This window comes from Octodon degus, unplaced genomic scaffold (assembly GCF_000260255.1).
Source record: "Octodon degus isolate 3935 unplaced genomic scaffold, OctDeg1.0 scaffold00007, whole genome shotgun sequence".
Taxonomy (NCBI): Eukaryota; Metazoa; Chordata; class Mammalia; order Rodentia; family Octodontidae; genus Octodon; species Octodon degus.
In genome coordinates this window covers 10926222-10944107 of record NW_004524583.1, presented here as the reverse complement: position 1 = coordinate 10944107, position 17886 = coordinate 10926222, and the positions used below count along the sequence as shown (strand labels likewise).

Genomic DNA, 17886 nt, shown 5'->3' with positions numbered 1-17886 from the left:
AAGTTTTAATCTCTCAAGTAAAGTTTTGCATGTTAGCTAATATCAAGTTGATGGTCTTGTCTTAGTTACTTTTCTCGTTACTGAGACAAAATACCCCACACCCAGAGTTAAAGAAGGTTTATTTAGCTCACAGTTTATAGGGGTTTCAGTCCATAATCAGCTGGCTCAAAGGCAAGGCAGCAAAGGAGAAGCAGTTCACAGGGGGCAGAAAGTTAAGGCAAGCAGGAGGACAGACAAACTTCTTTCTGTTCCTTGTATTACATCCAGGCCACTAGGGTTAGGGCAGTGCCAAACCAATCACTGGACCAATTTAGGAGTCAGCCAAGCCCTACTCCTAGCACCCTGAATTCCAGCATTGCATCTTGAATCAATCTCACCCTCTAGATTCAGCCACCATGAAGCTTTGGAGGCACATCTGACACAAGCCACAACAGGGCCCAACAAGGAAGTGATTCAGGGGTGCACTGGATCTGATTCTTTCAACAAATACTTAACTAAAGTCTGATGTGTGCGTAGTGAGGGGCTGTGTATGCAACAGTGAACAAGACTTACAATCTCTGTCTTTGCGAAGCTTAGATTCTAGCAAGGATGGCAGATCTGAAGTTATAATTTTGATAAATGCAATGAAAAAGTACAGAGACCTTCAAGAACTGCTAGGAGGAAAATTAGACACACTCTGTAGGGCATTCGACAGTCTACAAAACTTGGGAACTGTATGGAAGGGAACCGTTGCTCAAAGAATCAGTTAGGCTGTGCCCTGCCTCCTGTCAAAGTTGGCATGAGGGGAGGTACAATAAAATAGTTTCTCAGCCTTACCACAACTGCAACTTTGTACTAGTTAATTCTTTGTTTTGGGGCACTGTCCAGTGCTTAGCAACATCCCTGGCATCTACCCAGTAGCACCCACAGTTGTCGTGGCACTGCCAAATGTTCATGTCCGGGAGATATGACAAAATCTGTCCCTCTTCCTTTCCCTAGTTAGGAACCACTTCTGTAAATAAAACTTGGTTTTTAAAAAATGTGTCCTCCATCAGGCATAGTGGCACACATCAGTAATCCCAGGATTCTGGGAGGCTGAGCAGATGGATCCCAGGTTTGAGGCCAGTGTGAGCAAAAGGGAGGGGTCTCGGGATGTAGCTCAGTATAACGGTCCTGCATTCAATCCCTAATGCAGGAGACAGGGAGGGCCGTCTTATAATTTCCCTAAAGCAGTAAAGCACACTGGGTACTTTATTCACTAAACAAGTATTGAGTGCCTGGCACTGGAGACCCAGCAGAGAACTAAAAGCTGGGCTTCCCTAAAGCTACATCCCAGTGGGGGGCAGTGGACAGTCAACTTGAAAATATATACTATGTCAGAAGGGGATTGGTTGGTCATGCACTGGTCATTTGAACAAAATCTTGAAGAACAAGGGAATGAGCTACATGAGAGGGAAGACTGAGCAGGAGGGAGGGCCACAAGGGTCTGTACCTGCCCTCACCTTCTGGCTGTGGGTCTGACATGCACCTTTGTGTTGCAGAGGGGCCTGCACAGAAGGGCAGCTGAACGAACTCCAGAGCAGCCTCAACTCCGCAGCCTTTGTGTCCGTCCCCAGCTCCGCAGGTGAGTGGCAGCCGTCACCCTCACAGGGTCGGCAGGACAGGTGGAGTGGTTTGGCATGTTCTCTCTTCAGCCTTTGACGGGAGCTATGGGTCAGAGATCCAGTGTCCAGACTCTTAAAGTGTCAGCAGTTGGATGTTTTTGTCCCAGCCTTCTTTAATGTGCCAGCCTAGGACAGGTGCTTTCTGGAACCAGCTGGGGTGAGTGAAGGTTCCCATCTGATAGACGCTGCCAGACCTGCAGCGCGTGCTGAGAGGGCTCTGTATTTGACTGGTATTTCACCATTCCTGTAGTTTCACCCACTGGATCTCTGGATCACCGCAGCAGCCCCTATGAAGTGGGTCTTCTCATCCTCCTCATGTGAGGAAACTGAGGCTGAAAAATTGAGGAGCTTCTGGGAGCTTGCAAGTAGATGCATGTAGAGGCTGTTCTTTGACCAAGTTAGGTCACGCTAATGTCACAGTCGGTGGCCAGGGTCTGTTGCAATCATGTGAGTTTGGCAACAGTGGGCCACGATAATTTCCTATGTGTGGTAATTCATAAAAATATACTAAATAATCATTTGAAAGAAAATCGCTCTGATTCAATTCAAGAAATAATGATGATTGAGCACCTACTGTGGAGAAGAGGAACGCAAAGGGTAAGCAAAATGGCTTCTCCCCTCAGCCAGCATTCACTCTCAGGAGACTGAGAAGACAGCAGCACTGCACATGGTGGTGCATGACCGTGAGCTCGGTATTAAAAGAAGGAAAGAAAAGGAGAAGGAGGGCAGGGAGGGAGGGAAGAGCAGGGAAGCAGCAGAGGGTGTACTACAGGAAAGGCCGGGGTCATTGGGGAGCTGAGTGCACGGAGAATAGTAGAGGCAGGTAAGATCACCAAGCCCCCACTGCATTAGGCTCAAGAATGCTGGATGCTTTGTGTGTGATAACTCATTTGTTCACTAACCAGGCTCTTAATGTAAGAGCTGTGTTCCCTCTTTCATGGAGCAAGATCATGAGACACGCCCAGTGCCTTTCAGCTCATCTGTGGCCAGGGCAGTGTTTGGCCGCAAGGAGTGAAGCGTGGGTCTGCGGCCTGGAGGGTTTCCTAGAGGAAGAGACCACATGACTGAGACAGAATGTGGACTGGGTGGTCGGGAGGAGGTCGTGTGCTGCTCCACATGACTGGGGACGAAGCAGCAGCAGAGCCAGTGCGTGAGGAGCTCTCAGGCCCAGCAGGGGTGTGGAAGCATAGGCAGGCAGTTGACGTAGTGCACCGTAAGACAGGCACAAGATCTCTGGAAGCCCAGTGGCTTGCCTGTGCCCTGAGGATAATTGTACACGTCTTACAGGCCTATTGTGAGGATTCTGTAAAGCGTTATATACAGAACGAAGGGCTCTACGCCTCCACCCAGGTCAGGCAATGCTGATGCTCTGATAAAAGTATGAAGATTTGATCTCTAAGTTGTTTGGGTTTGTTTGTTTTTGTAACTTTTTTTAAAAATGTATTTTATTTATTTGGTACAGGGTCTCACTATGCAGTTTAGACTCATAGTAATCCTCCTGTCTCAGCCTCCCTAACGCTGGAATTACCAGCATGCACCACCATGCCCAGTTCCAGGCCGGCACAGCATGCAGTACCAAGAATCAAACCCAGGTCCTTGCACTTGCTTAGACCGCTAAGCTATCTCCCCAGCCCCCTCTTTAAGTCTTAGAGCCTAGAACTGGAATATTTAATGGGTAATATACTCATGCCCCTCCCCACAAAAAGAACTACTAGACCATGGCAGTGGGGTTTTTGTCAGTTTTTGCAGTGCTAGGGAGGGAACCCAGTACCTTGCATGTGCTGCACAAGCGCTCTACCGCTGAGCTTTAGTCACAGCCTTTAAAACATGGCAATTATTATTATTTTATTCTGTATTTTAGGGAAGGGTCTACAGGGTGTTTAGTCTCACTACTAGATTGGACTGATAGTGATTCTCCTGTTTACAGCCTCCCGGGTGCTGGGATTCCAGGCGCACACCACCACGCCCAGTTTCAACTGCCAATCAAACCCCTGGCCCCAAATCTGCTGAGCCATTTGGCATGGCAGTTATTTTTAAGAGGTAGAATTTCCTTGCAACTGTGATGGGGAACAATTGATAGCTGTGAGACTCCTGAGGGACTCTGAGGGAGCTACAGCGTTTGGAGCCCTTCAGTGCTCCACGTTTGCTTAAGCTGGAGAAGCTGACAAAGCCCCGAAGCTCCGGGAAGCTCTGTTGCTGCTCTTACACATCCGGTCGGTGGCTGTTGAGTTGGACTGTGTGCACACTCTGGCTAAGGCAGTCTGAAATGTGAAGGGTGGGTCATCACGCGGTAGCCTGACTGTCCATGATGCCCGCTGATTCTGAGTGACATAATTTGCAAGATTTTATCATAATCAGACTGAATTCAGCATCAGCATAAATTGTAGAGCAAAGAGAGCTTATGTGTCTCCCTAGTTTCTAAAACTGACCTTTTCCTCTTCCACATTACTGTACCAAGCAGATTGTTCTGTACCATGCTTAGGATACTTGTTATTTATTTGGGTTCTGTCTCCTAATGACGGGGCCTCTAAATACCACTGGGGAATTTGTTCTACTCTGTGAGTCTTGTGGTGTTTCTGACCCTTCGTTAAAGAAACACCAGCAGGCTAGAAATGGTAAGCACACGCTGTAACTTGGCACTCAGGAGGCTGAGGCAAGAGGATCTCCAGAAGTTCAAGGTCAGCCTGAACACCAGATCAAGACTGAAGTCTCAAAAAAAGAAAAGAAAACACAAGGAAAGAAAGACCGATGGGCATGATATAGCAAGGGTCAAGTGTACTTCCCAGTAAAGGTTGTCCCTGCACCACATTAACAACTAACTTTCTTACAGTTGTGCAACCAGTAACTTCCTGGTGCATCAGTAGTTCACCTACAGCCCTTGTGTTTTCTGTAGTATAATTAGATTTAAAAGTTATTCTGATTCCTGAACCAGTAAGAAAGGTTACCCTCTCAGTCTTACTGCATTATATACGTATTTGTGACATAAGTTTTTAGCATACTTGCTTATTTGGTCAAAATACTCTGTATACCAGCCTCTGTTTAGTGGTTTGTTTTGTATTGTTGGGGTTCAAACTCAGTGCCGCATGAGCTAAGCATGTGTTTTTCCAGTGCCCATGTACATCAGTATGTTAAGAGGATCCCCGGCATGTCATAGGAGCTCTTTAATTATTTAATGAATGAATTATTCTTGTGTATCACCCTAGCCTTCCCTACAGTTACAGTTACATTTTGACTGATAAAACATTTCATAAAAAGTTCTGTATGTTGGCCTCAAATCTGTAACATGGCTTAAGTCAATATATATTTCATAATTGTGTGTGTGTGTATCTATTACTGTATTAAGCCTGGAAGTTCTATTTGTATTTGTTTTCTCTCATCATTTGTAAGCTGGCAGTCCTTCCTCCCTTCACAAATAAAAAGATGTGGTTAATTCAAAAAAAATAAAAATAAAAAAAATAAAAGTTATTCTGAAGTTTATACGGGTGCCTTCAGAAGAAGAGAGCTGGGTTACCAGGAGCAACATTTTTCTTAAAACTTAAAAGAGCAAACAACCCCCCTAAGAAGTCAGGAAGTTTCTGCTTCTCCACGGGACCAGCTCGGAAAGATACTTAGTGCCTGTCCTGCCCAGTAAACTCAGTTGGCGAAACACAGTACTAATGAGTCTGCAAATGCGGCCAGTGTCTGTTTCCTTTAACCCTTCTCCTGCATCTGTCCAGGCTGTAACATACGGAGCTTTGTTCCTTGGGCAGTCTGGTCGCAGGGTGATGCCAAGCTAACCATATTTTTTTTATTGTGAGCGTTAGAGGAGATAGTGATGTGGAAGCCTCCAGCACAGAGCGCCCAGAATGCTCCGGAGTGCGTCCCCAGACTTCTGCTACCTTGGGCTGTACATTCTACTTTTGTATAGAAGGGAAGGAGAGTCAGAAAATCTGGAAATTGGAGAAGAAAACTGGAGTGAGGGCCTTTGGCCCAAGGCCAGAGTCACTGGCTTTTCCTCTTTCGACCATAGTATTCATTATTCTTGGGTTCTGGGGTGAACTAAAATAGCAGAGAGCAGCAGATTCAGTAGCTGACATTTCTCTCGTGCTGGTCTGATGATGTCAACTGCCACTATTGCAGGGGTACAAAGCCTCCAGCTGCCCTGTCCTGTCCTAGCTCTTGCCCACACCCTTCCCCTCCTGGGTATAGCTTCTTCCTGCCTCCCCCACCCACTCTGATTTTTAATTCTCATATTGCTCTAGAGCTGGGGGAGAGAATTTCACTGTCTCCCGACAGTCAGTGTCAGATTTCATTATTTTTTTTTTTCTTTTTTTCTTTTGGCAGAACCGGGGATTGAACTCAGGCCATTGAGTTTGCCAGGCAAGCGCTTATCCTACTGAGCTATCTCCCTGGCCTCTCATTTATAAGAAATAAGGAACAGTATTCATGGAGCATATGTGTCTCAGGCCCCAGTGAAATGCACTGTGGGTAAAAGGACAGTAGCTCATCAGGGTGACTGTGCCTGCCCGTGTCACTGCCTCTGGGACAGCAGAAGTGGTATAAAGGAAACATAGCAGAGCTTCAGTCCTACAGACAGAGGAGCCACTTTAACTTTCAAATGAAGTATTTGCCTGGCAGCTTGCAATGGAAGGATCTGTTTTCATCATCAGATTCTTGCTCTTTTCAGTGTATGGAATATGGTCGGTGAAGCCATTGTGTCCACTGACTCTGCAGATAAGAGATTGGAAATAAACATAAGCAAATCCCTGGAGGTGCTTGCTAGTGTGCTCGGCCCCTTAGTGCTCCCCAAAGCCTTCTCTCCCCAGGGCCAGGACAGGAAGGATTTGTCTTGATGACCTGGCCCACTCTTCATGTACTGTTAGAAAGTAAATAGATCCTGGATTTGGTGTTTGACAGGAAGCGGGGGGAGGATGGCATCTGTGACAGTGACAGTCCTCCTTACCTACTTCGGTATTTTATTTCCTGTCCTGTGAGCCAAGATCAGTGTAGTCTGAAGCAGACATTTTTTTTTCCATTTTTTCAGGATCTTTGGAAGTTCCCCAAGTTATTTTCGCCAGATCCAAACTCTTACCCACACAATCTGGAGCCCTTGCTACAGTTATAGGACAGAGAAAATCAAAGTCGATGAACTAAGGGCCAATTTAAGGTAATAGCTAAGAGCACATTTTTATTATTATTGCTTTCTGTCTTTATGCCACAGGAAGAGACTTAATGTAGCTTTCAAGAGAAACGAGAGTGCATCCAAGACAGTGAAGAAGATGCAAATCGAGCTCAGGGGCAGAGCCTGTGTTTAGCATGAGACTCTTGGCTTGATCCCCAGCACTGCCAACTAGAATGAATGAACGAGTGAGTGAATGAATGAATGAATGAATGAGACATGAATGTGAGACTTAAAGCTTAGAGAGACTGTCCAAAATCACTGGTCAAAGTGTAACTTCAAAGGCCGCTGAGAGAATTCAGTGAACTAAGCGCCTGCATAGGCAAGCACAGGGGCCAGAGTTCAATCCCCGGTACCACATGCCATGTCAGGCGTGCTGAGCAGGCAACCAACACCGGGCATGGTGGTGCACGCGTATAATCCCAGTGCTGGAGAGGCCGAAAACAGAAGGATCACTACAAGTCTGAGCTGCGTTGACCCTGTACCAAATACATAAAATTAAAAAAAAAAAAATGTGTAGCTGCAAACAACTTGCTCCTCTATTAGCCTACCAGTAGGTGGCGCTGTGGCAGTAAGAAATTACTATTAGAGGCTTTTGTTTTAAAATATGGGGTCTTTCAGAAAAATAAAAGAAAAAAACTAAAGCTGTAGTAATTGAGTTATCACAGGTAAAGTGAAAGAGAATATGTGGTAAAACAAATTTTAAATATAAAGTTTCAGTAGTCTCTAAAGAATTTATCATCAAGGATTTTAGACAGGTAGTTTGCAAACTGGATTTTCAGTTATGGGGAGATAAAGAAGGAACAAAAATTTTTCTTAACTTTTTGTGAGGTTTATTGATTGTAGTTTTTGCTGAATTATCTAAAATACACATACTATAAATTGGTAACAAAACAAACTATAAACCCCATCTTCTACCTATCCAAAACAAAAGCTTGTATATTGAAGTAACTGTCAGGCTTGACCTTTTTGTTTTATTTTTCTTTTTTGTCTTTTTGGAGACAGGGTCTCACTATGCAGTTCAAGCTGGCCTGGCCTCGAGCTCGCTTTGTAGCCCAAGCTGGCCTCAAACTCAACCATGATCCTCCCACCTCAGCCTTCTGAGTGCTGGGATTATAGGTGTGCTCTCGCAAGCCCAGCTCAAACTTGATCTTGTAAACTATGTCTATGCTTTACTAGTGCTGCCCTAAGTGTTTTTTCCCCAGCTGTAGCCTTCAGAACTTTCCAGAAAATTCTGTGAAGTGTCAAGGCTATGATAAATCCTTCCCTCTTTGCTCTCTCCTACATTAAAAAAAAAAAAAAAAAAAAATTAATGGCACACCTGCTATGAACTTAATATTCTCTTTACCTCTGGGGAATACTTATAAATGTATTTGAGAAGTATTATTCATTAAAATATACTCCAAGAGAGCAAAGGAGGGAAGAAAATTATTTACCCACCACAGGGTTCATTTATATTGGATCAGAAAACTTCAAATATCTTTTCCCAGCCCCTTTAAGCTCTTTCCAGAAAGGAATGAGGAGAGAGACAGGAACACCAAATCCATGGCTTGATCATCTACCAAACAGTACCAGAGAACCAAAAACCATCCAAGTTCTATAGGGACACTTAGCTGATGGTGCTGTAGTGCCGGTCCTGAACAGCCAGCCCAGTGAGGAACAAACTCATAAAATATAGACAGTTAAATACAGTGAGAAGGTCAGTATTTACTTCAGGAGACTGGCAGCCAGAAGACAACTGTGGCATCATGCTCCAAACCAAACGGACAGCCTGCCAAGCAGCGCTCCCGTCCATCCATCCCCAGGACTGGGAGACGGCCTGCCAGTCTTAACTTGCCCTGAGCCTCCTCCATGAGTCTCCCCCATAGTCCACCTCAACCGTTACCAAAGAAGCCTCGGGAAAGAGCCTGTCTCCCTGCCTGCAGGTCTTGCTGGCTAGCGGAGTCCACTGAGTTCAAGCAGGGCTGGCTGAGGCTGGTCTTTGTGATCACCTGAGGCAGCAAAGCAACAGTCCAGGTGTGCAGGGACATGGAGTGCAGTGTGGGTCACAAGGGCTTGCAGTCCCGCATCCACAGCACAGTGTAACTTGAGGGAAGTGCAGAGATGGTTCCACAGCCTGGCACACAGCAGATGGCAGCAGGCCCTTCTCCAGGAGCAGGGCGTTAGGCAGTGTTGTGACTTGTATCTAGACATGCCCCCGAAGCCTCATGTAGGCTTTTCTAGAGCTTGCTGGGTCTAGAATGTGTGATGCTGGGATGAAGCATGTGTGTTTACTAAGCTAGTCCTCTGACTGGTACCAGCCCACCAGGTAGCCTAGATAGAACAGAAACAGGCAGAAAGAAGCTGCTGTTGTCGCTCGTGGCCTGTCATCTCGCTTGCTTGCTTTGCTGTCTTCTGTCTGCTATAAACCCTCCTCTGTGACACCCCTGTGCCATGCCACCCTGCCTTGAAGCCAGCTACCTGGGAACTGAAACCTCTACAAACTGAACCAAATCAGCTCTCCTCCCTTAACTTGCAGATGTTGGGTATTTTGTCTCAGCAACCAGAGAAAGTAACTAAGGTAGGCAGTTTACACAGCGAGACCACAGAACCCGAGGTCACGCCCAGCACCCAGAGACAGGCTTGCTTTCTGTTGTGAATGCCGCATAGACAGGTCCTTTTTACCACAGTGTCAAGCAAGTGTCATTACCAGCCACACCAGTCCTGAAGCTTTTCATGTGAAGGCTTAGGTGACAGTCAGGTTAGGCCAATCAGAGGTTTTGCAGTGTGTTTAGCGTGCCATACAAGGCTGGGGAGACATCCGTGGTCCTTATCACAGACGTGAGCAAGCTGTGATTAGGAACTAATCTCCATGCTGCCACCAGCCAGCGTCAGATTTCAGTGCAGACAGTGTCCTGTCGACTTACACTGGGCATTGTCCATTTGACTCAAATTCATGAATATCATAGTAACTATATAACATAATTACATATGCTATACATAATTACATTATATTGACTTTATTTTCTGTAGTCTTGATTCTCAGTTATTTGCCGGTCGCTCAGGGCCAGCTCGCTCCTGGAGATGATAATCACTTCCCCAGGAGTGAGCCCTTTTTGTGCAGACTCCAATCCTGAGTCCGTACCCTCTCAGGAATCTCCCTTTTTCGCTAACTCTCCCACACCAAGCCCCCTGCCCTGATCTGATCATTCCAGGGCGAGGCAACTAGAGACTACCTCTGGAATTCCAGAGCCCACTATCATTACTCAAACTAGCCCCATTTGCTGGCCCAGCTGTGCCTTTACCCAAGAAGGCCTGGTGAAGGCTCTGGCCAAAACGTTCCCTCCACCTCCTACCTTCTGTCTCTTGACTGACACTGATTTCGCTGTGACTAGTGACTGTATGGCATGCAATGTGACCACCCTCCCTGGAACCCAGAAATGTAACCAGCTTCTACCCTTCTCCCAGCCTCTGTCCCTTTTCCTCCTGTGGCCACACTGACTTATTTCACAATACTAGTCCCACCAGGAATAGTCCGAGAGCAAACACCAGTAAGAAGAATAACTTGCAGTACCAGAGACCAATAAAAAAAATACAAATTAGTTTATATCGCCCAGTTCTAAGCCACCGTCAGAGCGCTTCATTACGGGCTTTGTTGCGCAGGGCCTGTGTTAGCACCACATAGTTCGCTAGCTCAGTCTGGCTGCAACCAAACAAGAAGGATGTAGATCCCGCTACGTGGGAAAATTGCCTGGCTGCCAGCCATCAAAATGCCAGGCTCTCCTGTCCTGAGGCCGCTTTCATTTTGTTTAGTAGCTGTTTCTACATTCAGATCAGATACAAAAATCAAGCACAGCTGAGCAACCTGGTTGGAAGTTGGAAGAAGCCAGCCTTTCAGCACAGAGGAGATGGGAGAGCTGTCTAAACACCCCCTCAGAGGGCATTCATTTGCCTTAAAGAAAAGCAGGGAAGCCCATTTCTGAAATGGATTAAGAAATAGGTTACAGGGAAAGATAACATCTGAAAATTGATCTTGTCTCTTGCTGAGCTGGCAGAGCCCCAAGAGAAGAATGATGATTCTTCAATTGTTAACAATTACTACTTTGTTACAGACAGACTGGGAAGTACAGTGGCCCCTTTCTCACATTACACTTACGGTACAGCAGCATACACACCTCCAGGAAGAAATACCTGGCACCCTGGGTTGTTGGACTTGTACCCCCCACCACATCTTGTAGCAGGGTTGTGTGGTCCTGGGTAATAGCCGCTCGCTTCGGGTGGAAGATCAAGTCTCTTTTTATAGCCTTGAATCAGACAAGAACTAGTAGCACTGCCTTAGCCTGTGAGTCTGCCCACAGCCCCGCGGGATTGGTCCACTCTCTGGTACCACCCGCTGAACCCACACACCATGCTGGTTTCGACCATATACTTGTTGGAGCCACAGAGCTTTGCTTTACCATCTTTGTATCCTCAGGACATAATTGTTCCTGAAAGCTCTAATGAAAGAAAATGGCGTGCTGTGCCATGTCTGGCTTCGGAAAAAAGCAAGCTTTGCGCATGGAAATACAAAACTCTGCTTACGTGATCTGTAGAGTTTGAGCCAGGCTGCAAGGAGTGTAGGTGTTTAACTGCGGGGCTTGGAGAATGATGACTTGAAGTATATTGCCCTGTTGACATGATTGGCATTGATAGGTACCCTTTATTCTTTCAGTTGTGTCATAAAAGCGAAGACTCGGGTTCCTGTAAGCCCTCAGAGCAAAGAGGCTCACTAGCAAACTAACACAATAGGCTCTTATGCTTGCGTGTCCTCATCTTTCAAGCATGTAGGTATTTCCAGGGAGCATTGCCCGCATCGAGGGCTCTCTGCTCTTGAAATCCAAATCAGGGATTCCAGTTATCTGATGCCAGAGAGAACAGCCTCAATGTGTGCGCTGTCCTTGTAGCCACGTTGTTAGGATGTAACCAGCGTCACATGAGAACACGGGCTGAAGAAAGAGCCTGACTGGGGTGAAGAAGTGGAAAAAGTCAGCTCGTTGGAAGTCACCGTAGGACTGTATTGGGTTTTTTTAATCAAGTAAAAGAACGACTCTTCTTATTCTTATTGTGCTAAAAGGGTTTTTTCCTCCTTCCACTCCTAATTTTCCTCCCATGACAATTAAGACATTTCAAAGCCTGATGAACAGCTGTGATAACAACTACTCAAGAGGCTGAGGCAGGAGGATTATAAGTTTCAGGCAAGACTGGACAGTTTAGTGAGAATCTCGTCTCAAAATAAAATAAAGGAGTCAGGTATGGTGACACACACATGTAATCCCAGCACTGGGGAGGCAGAGGCAGGAGGATAACCACAAATTCGAGGCAAGTCTGGGCTGCATAGTAAGTTCAAGGTCAGCCCGAGCTGCATAGTGAGACCCTGTCTCAAAACCAACAAAAAGGTGAGAGAGAGAGAAGAGCGAACAAGGCAGATAAAAATAAAGAACTTTAAAAAATAATAATAAAAGGGCTGGGGATATAGCTCAGTGATAGAACACTTGCCTAAAGTGTGAGCCCCTAGATTCATTCACAGGTACTGCCAAAAAAATGTCTTCATGTAACTAACCACCCCAGATGAAGATATTTTGAAACTTGGTAAAAGGGTTGTTTTTTTTTTTTTTTTTAACTCATTATAGTTGAGTTGCAATTTTATTAGATAATGAACTACATATAGATAACCTTTTATCATTTTTAATCAGATACTGAAATTTTCAAAACTTTAATTCTTTCTTAAGCTTTTTACTTTGTTTACCCTTTTTACATTTCTCCAAACTAAATCACTATGTTGCATGTGTATATATTTATCCTCTTCTTTATACAGAAGATTTGAGTAGTCCATAATTTGCTTATCAAGGAGAAAGACACCTTCAATTTACTTTGTGAAGGGAACTTGTTGTATATAAACACAGGGACAGGAGGCCTCCGGAGCCCCAGGAGACCTGCCTGCTTTCTTGGTAATTAACAGCTCTGCGGGCTGGGCCCCTTGGCAGCAGTGGCAGCCCTCCCTCTGGCCAGCTCATCTCCGTTGTCCAGCTTAGCGGCACTGGCACACTGACGGTGACATTATGTCTCTGTTTTGTGCAGTCAGTCTTCAGAGGGCGAGGTCCGAGGGCTTCCCAGTCAGCCATGGTCCAGCAGCGCGCGATCAGCGGGCAGAGCTCTGACTCCTAGGCCGCAAGTGGCCAGCGGCGGCCTCGCACATGGATGCCAGCCTTGTGCTAGTGTCACACGATCACATGATGCAGAGCTAACTATTTATACATTTCTTGCAGATTTTTTCAAATATGATTTTGGCCGAGCAGGTTCAACATAGACTTCATCTCTAGCATAAGGTCTTCAAATGTAATATGTCATAAAAGAATAAAATAGAAAGGAAAACTTGGGAGCGAAAGACATGACAATTCAAATTTTCCAAATATAAGATCACATAACACTTCTGTATTTGAGGTGAATCTTCCTTGTGAGACTCCTGAAGCCAAGACAAACAAGGAAACATGAGAAATTGAAGTATATCATTCTCAAGATCAAAAAGGAGAAATAACCTGCAGGAAAAACCAAGCTTTTTCCTAGTGCTTACTCTGAAGAAAGTGGGTGACATAGTGGACTTAGTGCCCACCCAGGTCACTGGTGCCCTCAGCAAGGTGCCCCCGCAGGGTGTGGCCCCTTCTTGGTGAGATATTCATGGCAGTAAGATGTCATGTTGCATATCAGAAAAGACACTTTTGTGAAGGGACGGGACTAATGCGTCTTTCTCTGCAGTCCACATAATGCAAGGGTAAAGTAATGGCTGTTTAGAGAGTTAGATGAATTGCAGGTATCTTAGACAATCCTAAATATAACTTCTCTCCTCGGATTGCTTGACAAGAACTAGCCGTGCTTTTAGGCAAGAGCCCAGATACCTTGTCTTTTATCTTGCAACTGAGGATACATCTGTACGTTTGAGAAGTAAATGGCAGGGCTGACATCACCTGACAAGTGTGGAAGCCAGGCAGCACCCTTGCCCCATCCCTTGGCCCAGGTATTCTCTGCTCTTCTATTTACCTGTAGTTTCCCCTGCAGGCACAATCCTCCCCCTGTTCTCTCTCTCCTGAGTATGGCTAACTCCTTTTTTTCCTCAGCTCTTTCTCTCCTGTCCTGTCTATCTTATTTCCACCCCTGATCTGACTGAGATTCCTTTTGACTCTGCTCCAGCAGAGCTCGGTGACCTCTGTGATTATCATGGCATTTCTAAGTCTAACTTAGGGATTTTTATGGGTCACTTAACTTTTTCTTCAAAAAGGCTAAATCCCTAGAAAGCAAAGATTGGGTCCAGTTGGACTGTGAAACCCCAGCACAGTGTCCAACCCGTAGTAAAGGCTGAAGAAGCCCTAACTGAACAGATGAGTAAGTGTATTTCCATCCTTCTGCCTCACTTGCTGGCATTTCCAATACTGCATTTATAATATTTGCTTTGTGTACACGAAGCCTGCCTATGGCCTAAGGATACAATTACATTTTATCTCCTGCAAAATCATTACTCATATAATTATATAAACTGTGTCTTGCCATTTGTGTTTTTGTTTTTTAAGACAGGGTCTCACTGTGTAGTTCAGGCTGCCCTTGAATTCACAGTAATCCTCTTGCTTTAGTTTAGCATTTTACCATCTTTTAAATCCCTTGGGACTTATAATTTATATCACAAAATTTAACACTTCATCATATTTTGGTGTCTTGTTACAACTTAACTCTTGAGTAAATTTCTTCTTGAGTAAGATGATAAATTCTACCTTTTTTTTTTTTTTTTTTTTCAGATGATGGGAATTAAACCCAGGACTTGAGCTATATTGTTTCTTTCTTTCTTTCTTTCTTTGCTCTACATACAGTATAAATTATGATATACCACATCTACTTACATAAGCTACCACTTGCTCTTGATTATCCTGCAGCAGAACAATTGCATATTCTCTTTAAATTATGCAAAATAATGTTATTATAGGTTTAACTTTATTACAATATGAAATTCCATCATAAGATTTTGCTCATAGTACAGCTGTTTCAGAAGTTGAAAGAGGTTACTAATTCTCCCTGTTTCATGTAAAGAAAAGCTTCTTTGTGCTCAGATCGTTACTGAGATCCTCCAAAAAGAATAGCACTGGGGCCTGGCGGTAGCATGGAGAATCCAAAACAAAAGTGTAGTCAGCCATACTGGACCAGAATTTTAAACAGGGAGTAAAGTTGATAGTGAATACAGAAGCTGCAAAGATAGTATGGCTTGGGCTAAGTCAGTACAATAGAGTTAAGTGTTTATAAATAAACTCATACATCTGCAGCCATTGGTTTTCAATAAGCGTGCCAAGACTGTGCAGTGGAAATAGAAAAGACTCTTCAATAAATGGCACTAGAACAACTGGTTAGCCACATGCAAAAGATGAAATTGGACCCTTCTCTTATGTCACACACAAAAATTAACCCAAAGCTGATAAAAGACCTCAATGAAAGGGTTGGAACTGTAAGATTTCTAGAATACACAGGAGTAAATCTTGATGTCTTTGGAACAAGCAGCAGTTTCTTAGATATGACACGAAAAACCACACGGCCCAACATAGTTGGACAGATTGGGCATCTAAACACTGGCACTGTGTGCTTCAAAAGACCCCAAAAGGTAAAAGATTGACCCACAGGTGGGGAGAAAATAATTGCAAACTATATTTATGACAAGGGACTTGAGCCCAGAGTATCTTCAGAACTCCTACAGCTCAAAAATAAAAAGACAAGTAGACCAGTTTTTTAAATTAACAAGCAGTTTCAGTAGATATGTCTCCAAAGAAGATGCACAAACGGTGAAAATACACCTGAAAAGGTGAGTCACTGGGAAACAAATCCAAACGATAGTGAGACAGCCCTTTACGCTAGGCAGTAACAAGTAGCGGGGAAGATATAGAGAAATTTGAATTTGTATACACAGCTGGTGGAAATGCTTTGGAAAACATCTTAACTGTTCCTCAAAAGGTTAAACATAGAATTTACCATGTGACCAAGCACTTTCACTCTTACATACATATTGAAAAATGAAAACGTGTATCCATGCAGATGCCTGTATATGGATGTGCATAGCAGCATCACTCATAGTAAACAAAATGTGAACACAGTTTCATGTCCCCCAGGTAGCGAGTGGATAAACGAAGGGGAGTGTTCACATGCAGCGAAATACCGTTCAGCCGTGAAGACGAGTGAAGTACTGATACGTGCCACAACACGGGTGCGCCTTGGAGACGCTGTGCTGAGTAAAGCCAGCCCGAAAAGGTCGCAGGGGTGCTATTTCTATGCAGTGTCCAGAATGAGGAAGTCCATAAGCTGGGAAGTAGGTTAGTGACTCCCGGCACTGGGGACACACCGGGGAGTGCCTCCAAGTGGACATGGTTTCTTCCTGCAGTGGTGCAAATGGTCTAAAATTAGACTGTGCCGGTGGTTACACCATTCTAAACTCAGTGAATACTACTAGAATTTGAAATGGGTGAATTTGCTTAGGATGTTAAATACATCTCAGGCCGAGGAGATAGATATAGCTCAGCAGCGCAGTGCCTGCCTGGCAAGCACAAGGTCCTGAGTTCCATTCCCAGTACAAAATAATAATAATACACACACGTATGTATATGTCTGTTTAAAAATATTAATACCTACAGAGTTCAAAAAAAAAAAAAAAAGAGCAAAAGCCCCCAGGCACATACGGCTGATACTTGATCTTTGATGAAGGAGCCCAAAACATACCCTGGAGGGCAAAGAGTCCCATAATTATCACGAGAAAGCTGGATGTCTGCATACAGAATATTGGGTCTAAGGGCTGGGGAGATACGTCGGTGGCATAAGCACCTGCATGGCAAGTACAAGGTCCCAAGTTCAATCCCTAGAACCCCATGCCGTGCCGGCCACCAAAACCGGGCATGGTGGCTCACTCTTCTGGCCCCATCACTGGGGAGGCTGAGACAGGAGGATCACTGAGTCCAAACTATGTGGTGAGACCCTGTATCTAAAAAAAATTTTAAATTTAAAGAAAGGATTGGGGCTAGACCCATATATCTCTCCATGCACTAAAAGAAAATGCATCAAAGTTCTTTTTTTTTTTTTTATTTTTTTTTTAATTTTTATTTATTTATTTATTTATTGTGTGTGTGACCAGCTCAGCCCACCAGAGGGCGGGCTGGCTGGCATGTGGTGCTGGGGGATTGAACCGTGGTCCCTTGTGCTTTGCTAAGCTTGTTCTAAGTAGGTGCTTTAGACCACTGAGCCATCTCACCAGCCCCGCATCAAAGTTCTGTGTCAAAACAGAAACACTTAATCTATTGAAAGGTAAAGTAGGTACAACTCTTGATGAAGGCGTTGGCAAGGACTCCTGAATAGAACTCCAGTGGCACAAGAAATGATACCTAAGATAAGCAGATGAATCCTGTCAAGTTCAAAGCTTCTGTACAACAAAGGGAACAACCGACAGAGTAAATAAACAATTTACAGAATGGTCCTCACAGAACTAAGAATATATAAAATATACATCATATATAATATATAAAAAAAACTTTAAAAATTAGGTCCTACGATATAAAGACCCAATCAAAAATAGACAGCTGAAATGAACAGATACCTCTCAGAAGTACGGATAACCAATAAATACATGGAAAAATGCTCATCACCTCTGCCATCAGAAAAATGCAAATTAAAATTATACATGTGGTAGTGCACACCTATAAATCTGAGCAGGCACTCAGAGGCTGAGGCAGGAGGATTGGTGTAAGTTCAAGGCCAGCCTACACTGAAAAGAAAAGAACAAAAAAGAAAAAAATTACCCTGAGATACCATGTTATCTCAGAAAGAATGATTGTCATCCAGAAATCAAATGTAGGGGAAAGGAGCTTTACCACACTGTAGGTGGAAATATAAACTAGTACAATCACCGCAGAAATCCGTGCAGAGATCCTTCAAAAAACTGAGGAAAAAATCCGTTGACCCACCTCTCCCTCTTCTTGGTATCTTCCCAAAAGAGTTAAAATCATCATGTTAGAAGGATACATGCATAGCCGTGCTTATGGTAGCACACTTTCT

At 44.4% G+C, this 17886-nt stretch overlaps 1 protein-coding gene across 7 annotated transcripts in view; it reads left to right on the top strand.

The window, feature by feature from the left end:
- The window catches only part of Ttll5 (tubulin tyrosine ligase like 5), a 316364-nt gene that overhangs the window by 272491 nt on the left and 25987 nt on the right, over window positions 1-17886 (top strand). For all 7 annotated transcript variants that reach the window (XM_023702383.1, XM_023702377.1, XM_023702375.1 and 4 more), the window contains 2 exons: window positions 1521-1603; window positions 6667-6789. In XM_023702383.1, coding sequence (XP_023558151.1) covers window positions 1521-1603; window positions 6667-6776 — 193 coding nt within the window. In that variant the 3' untranslated portion in view covers window positions 6777-6789. The remainder of the gene's footprint in view (window positions 1-1520; window positions 1604-6666; window positions 6790-17886) is intronic.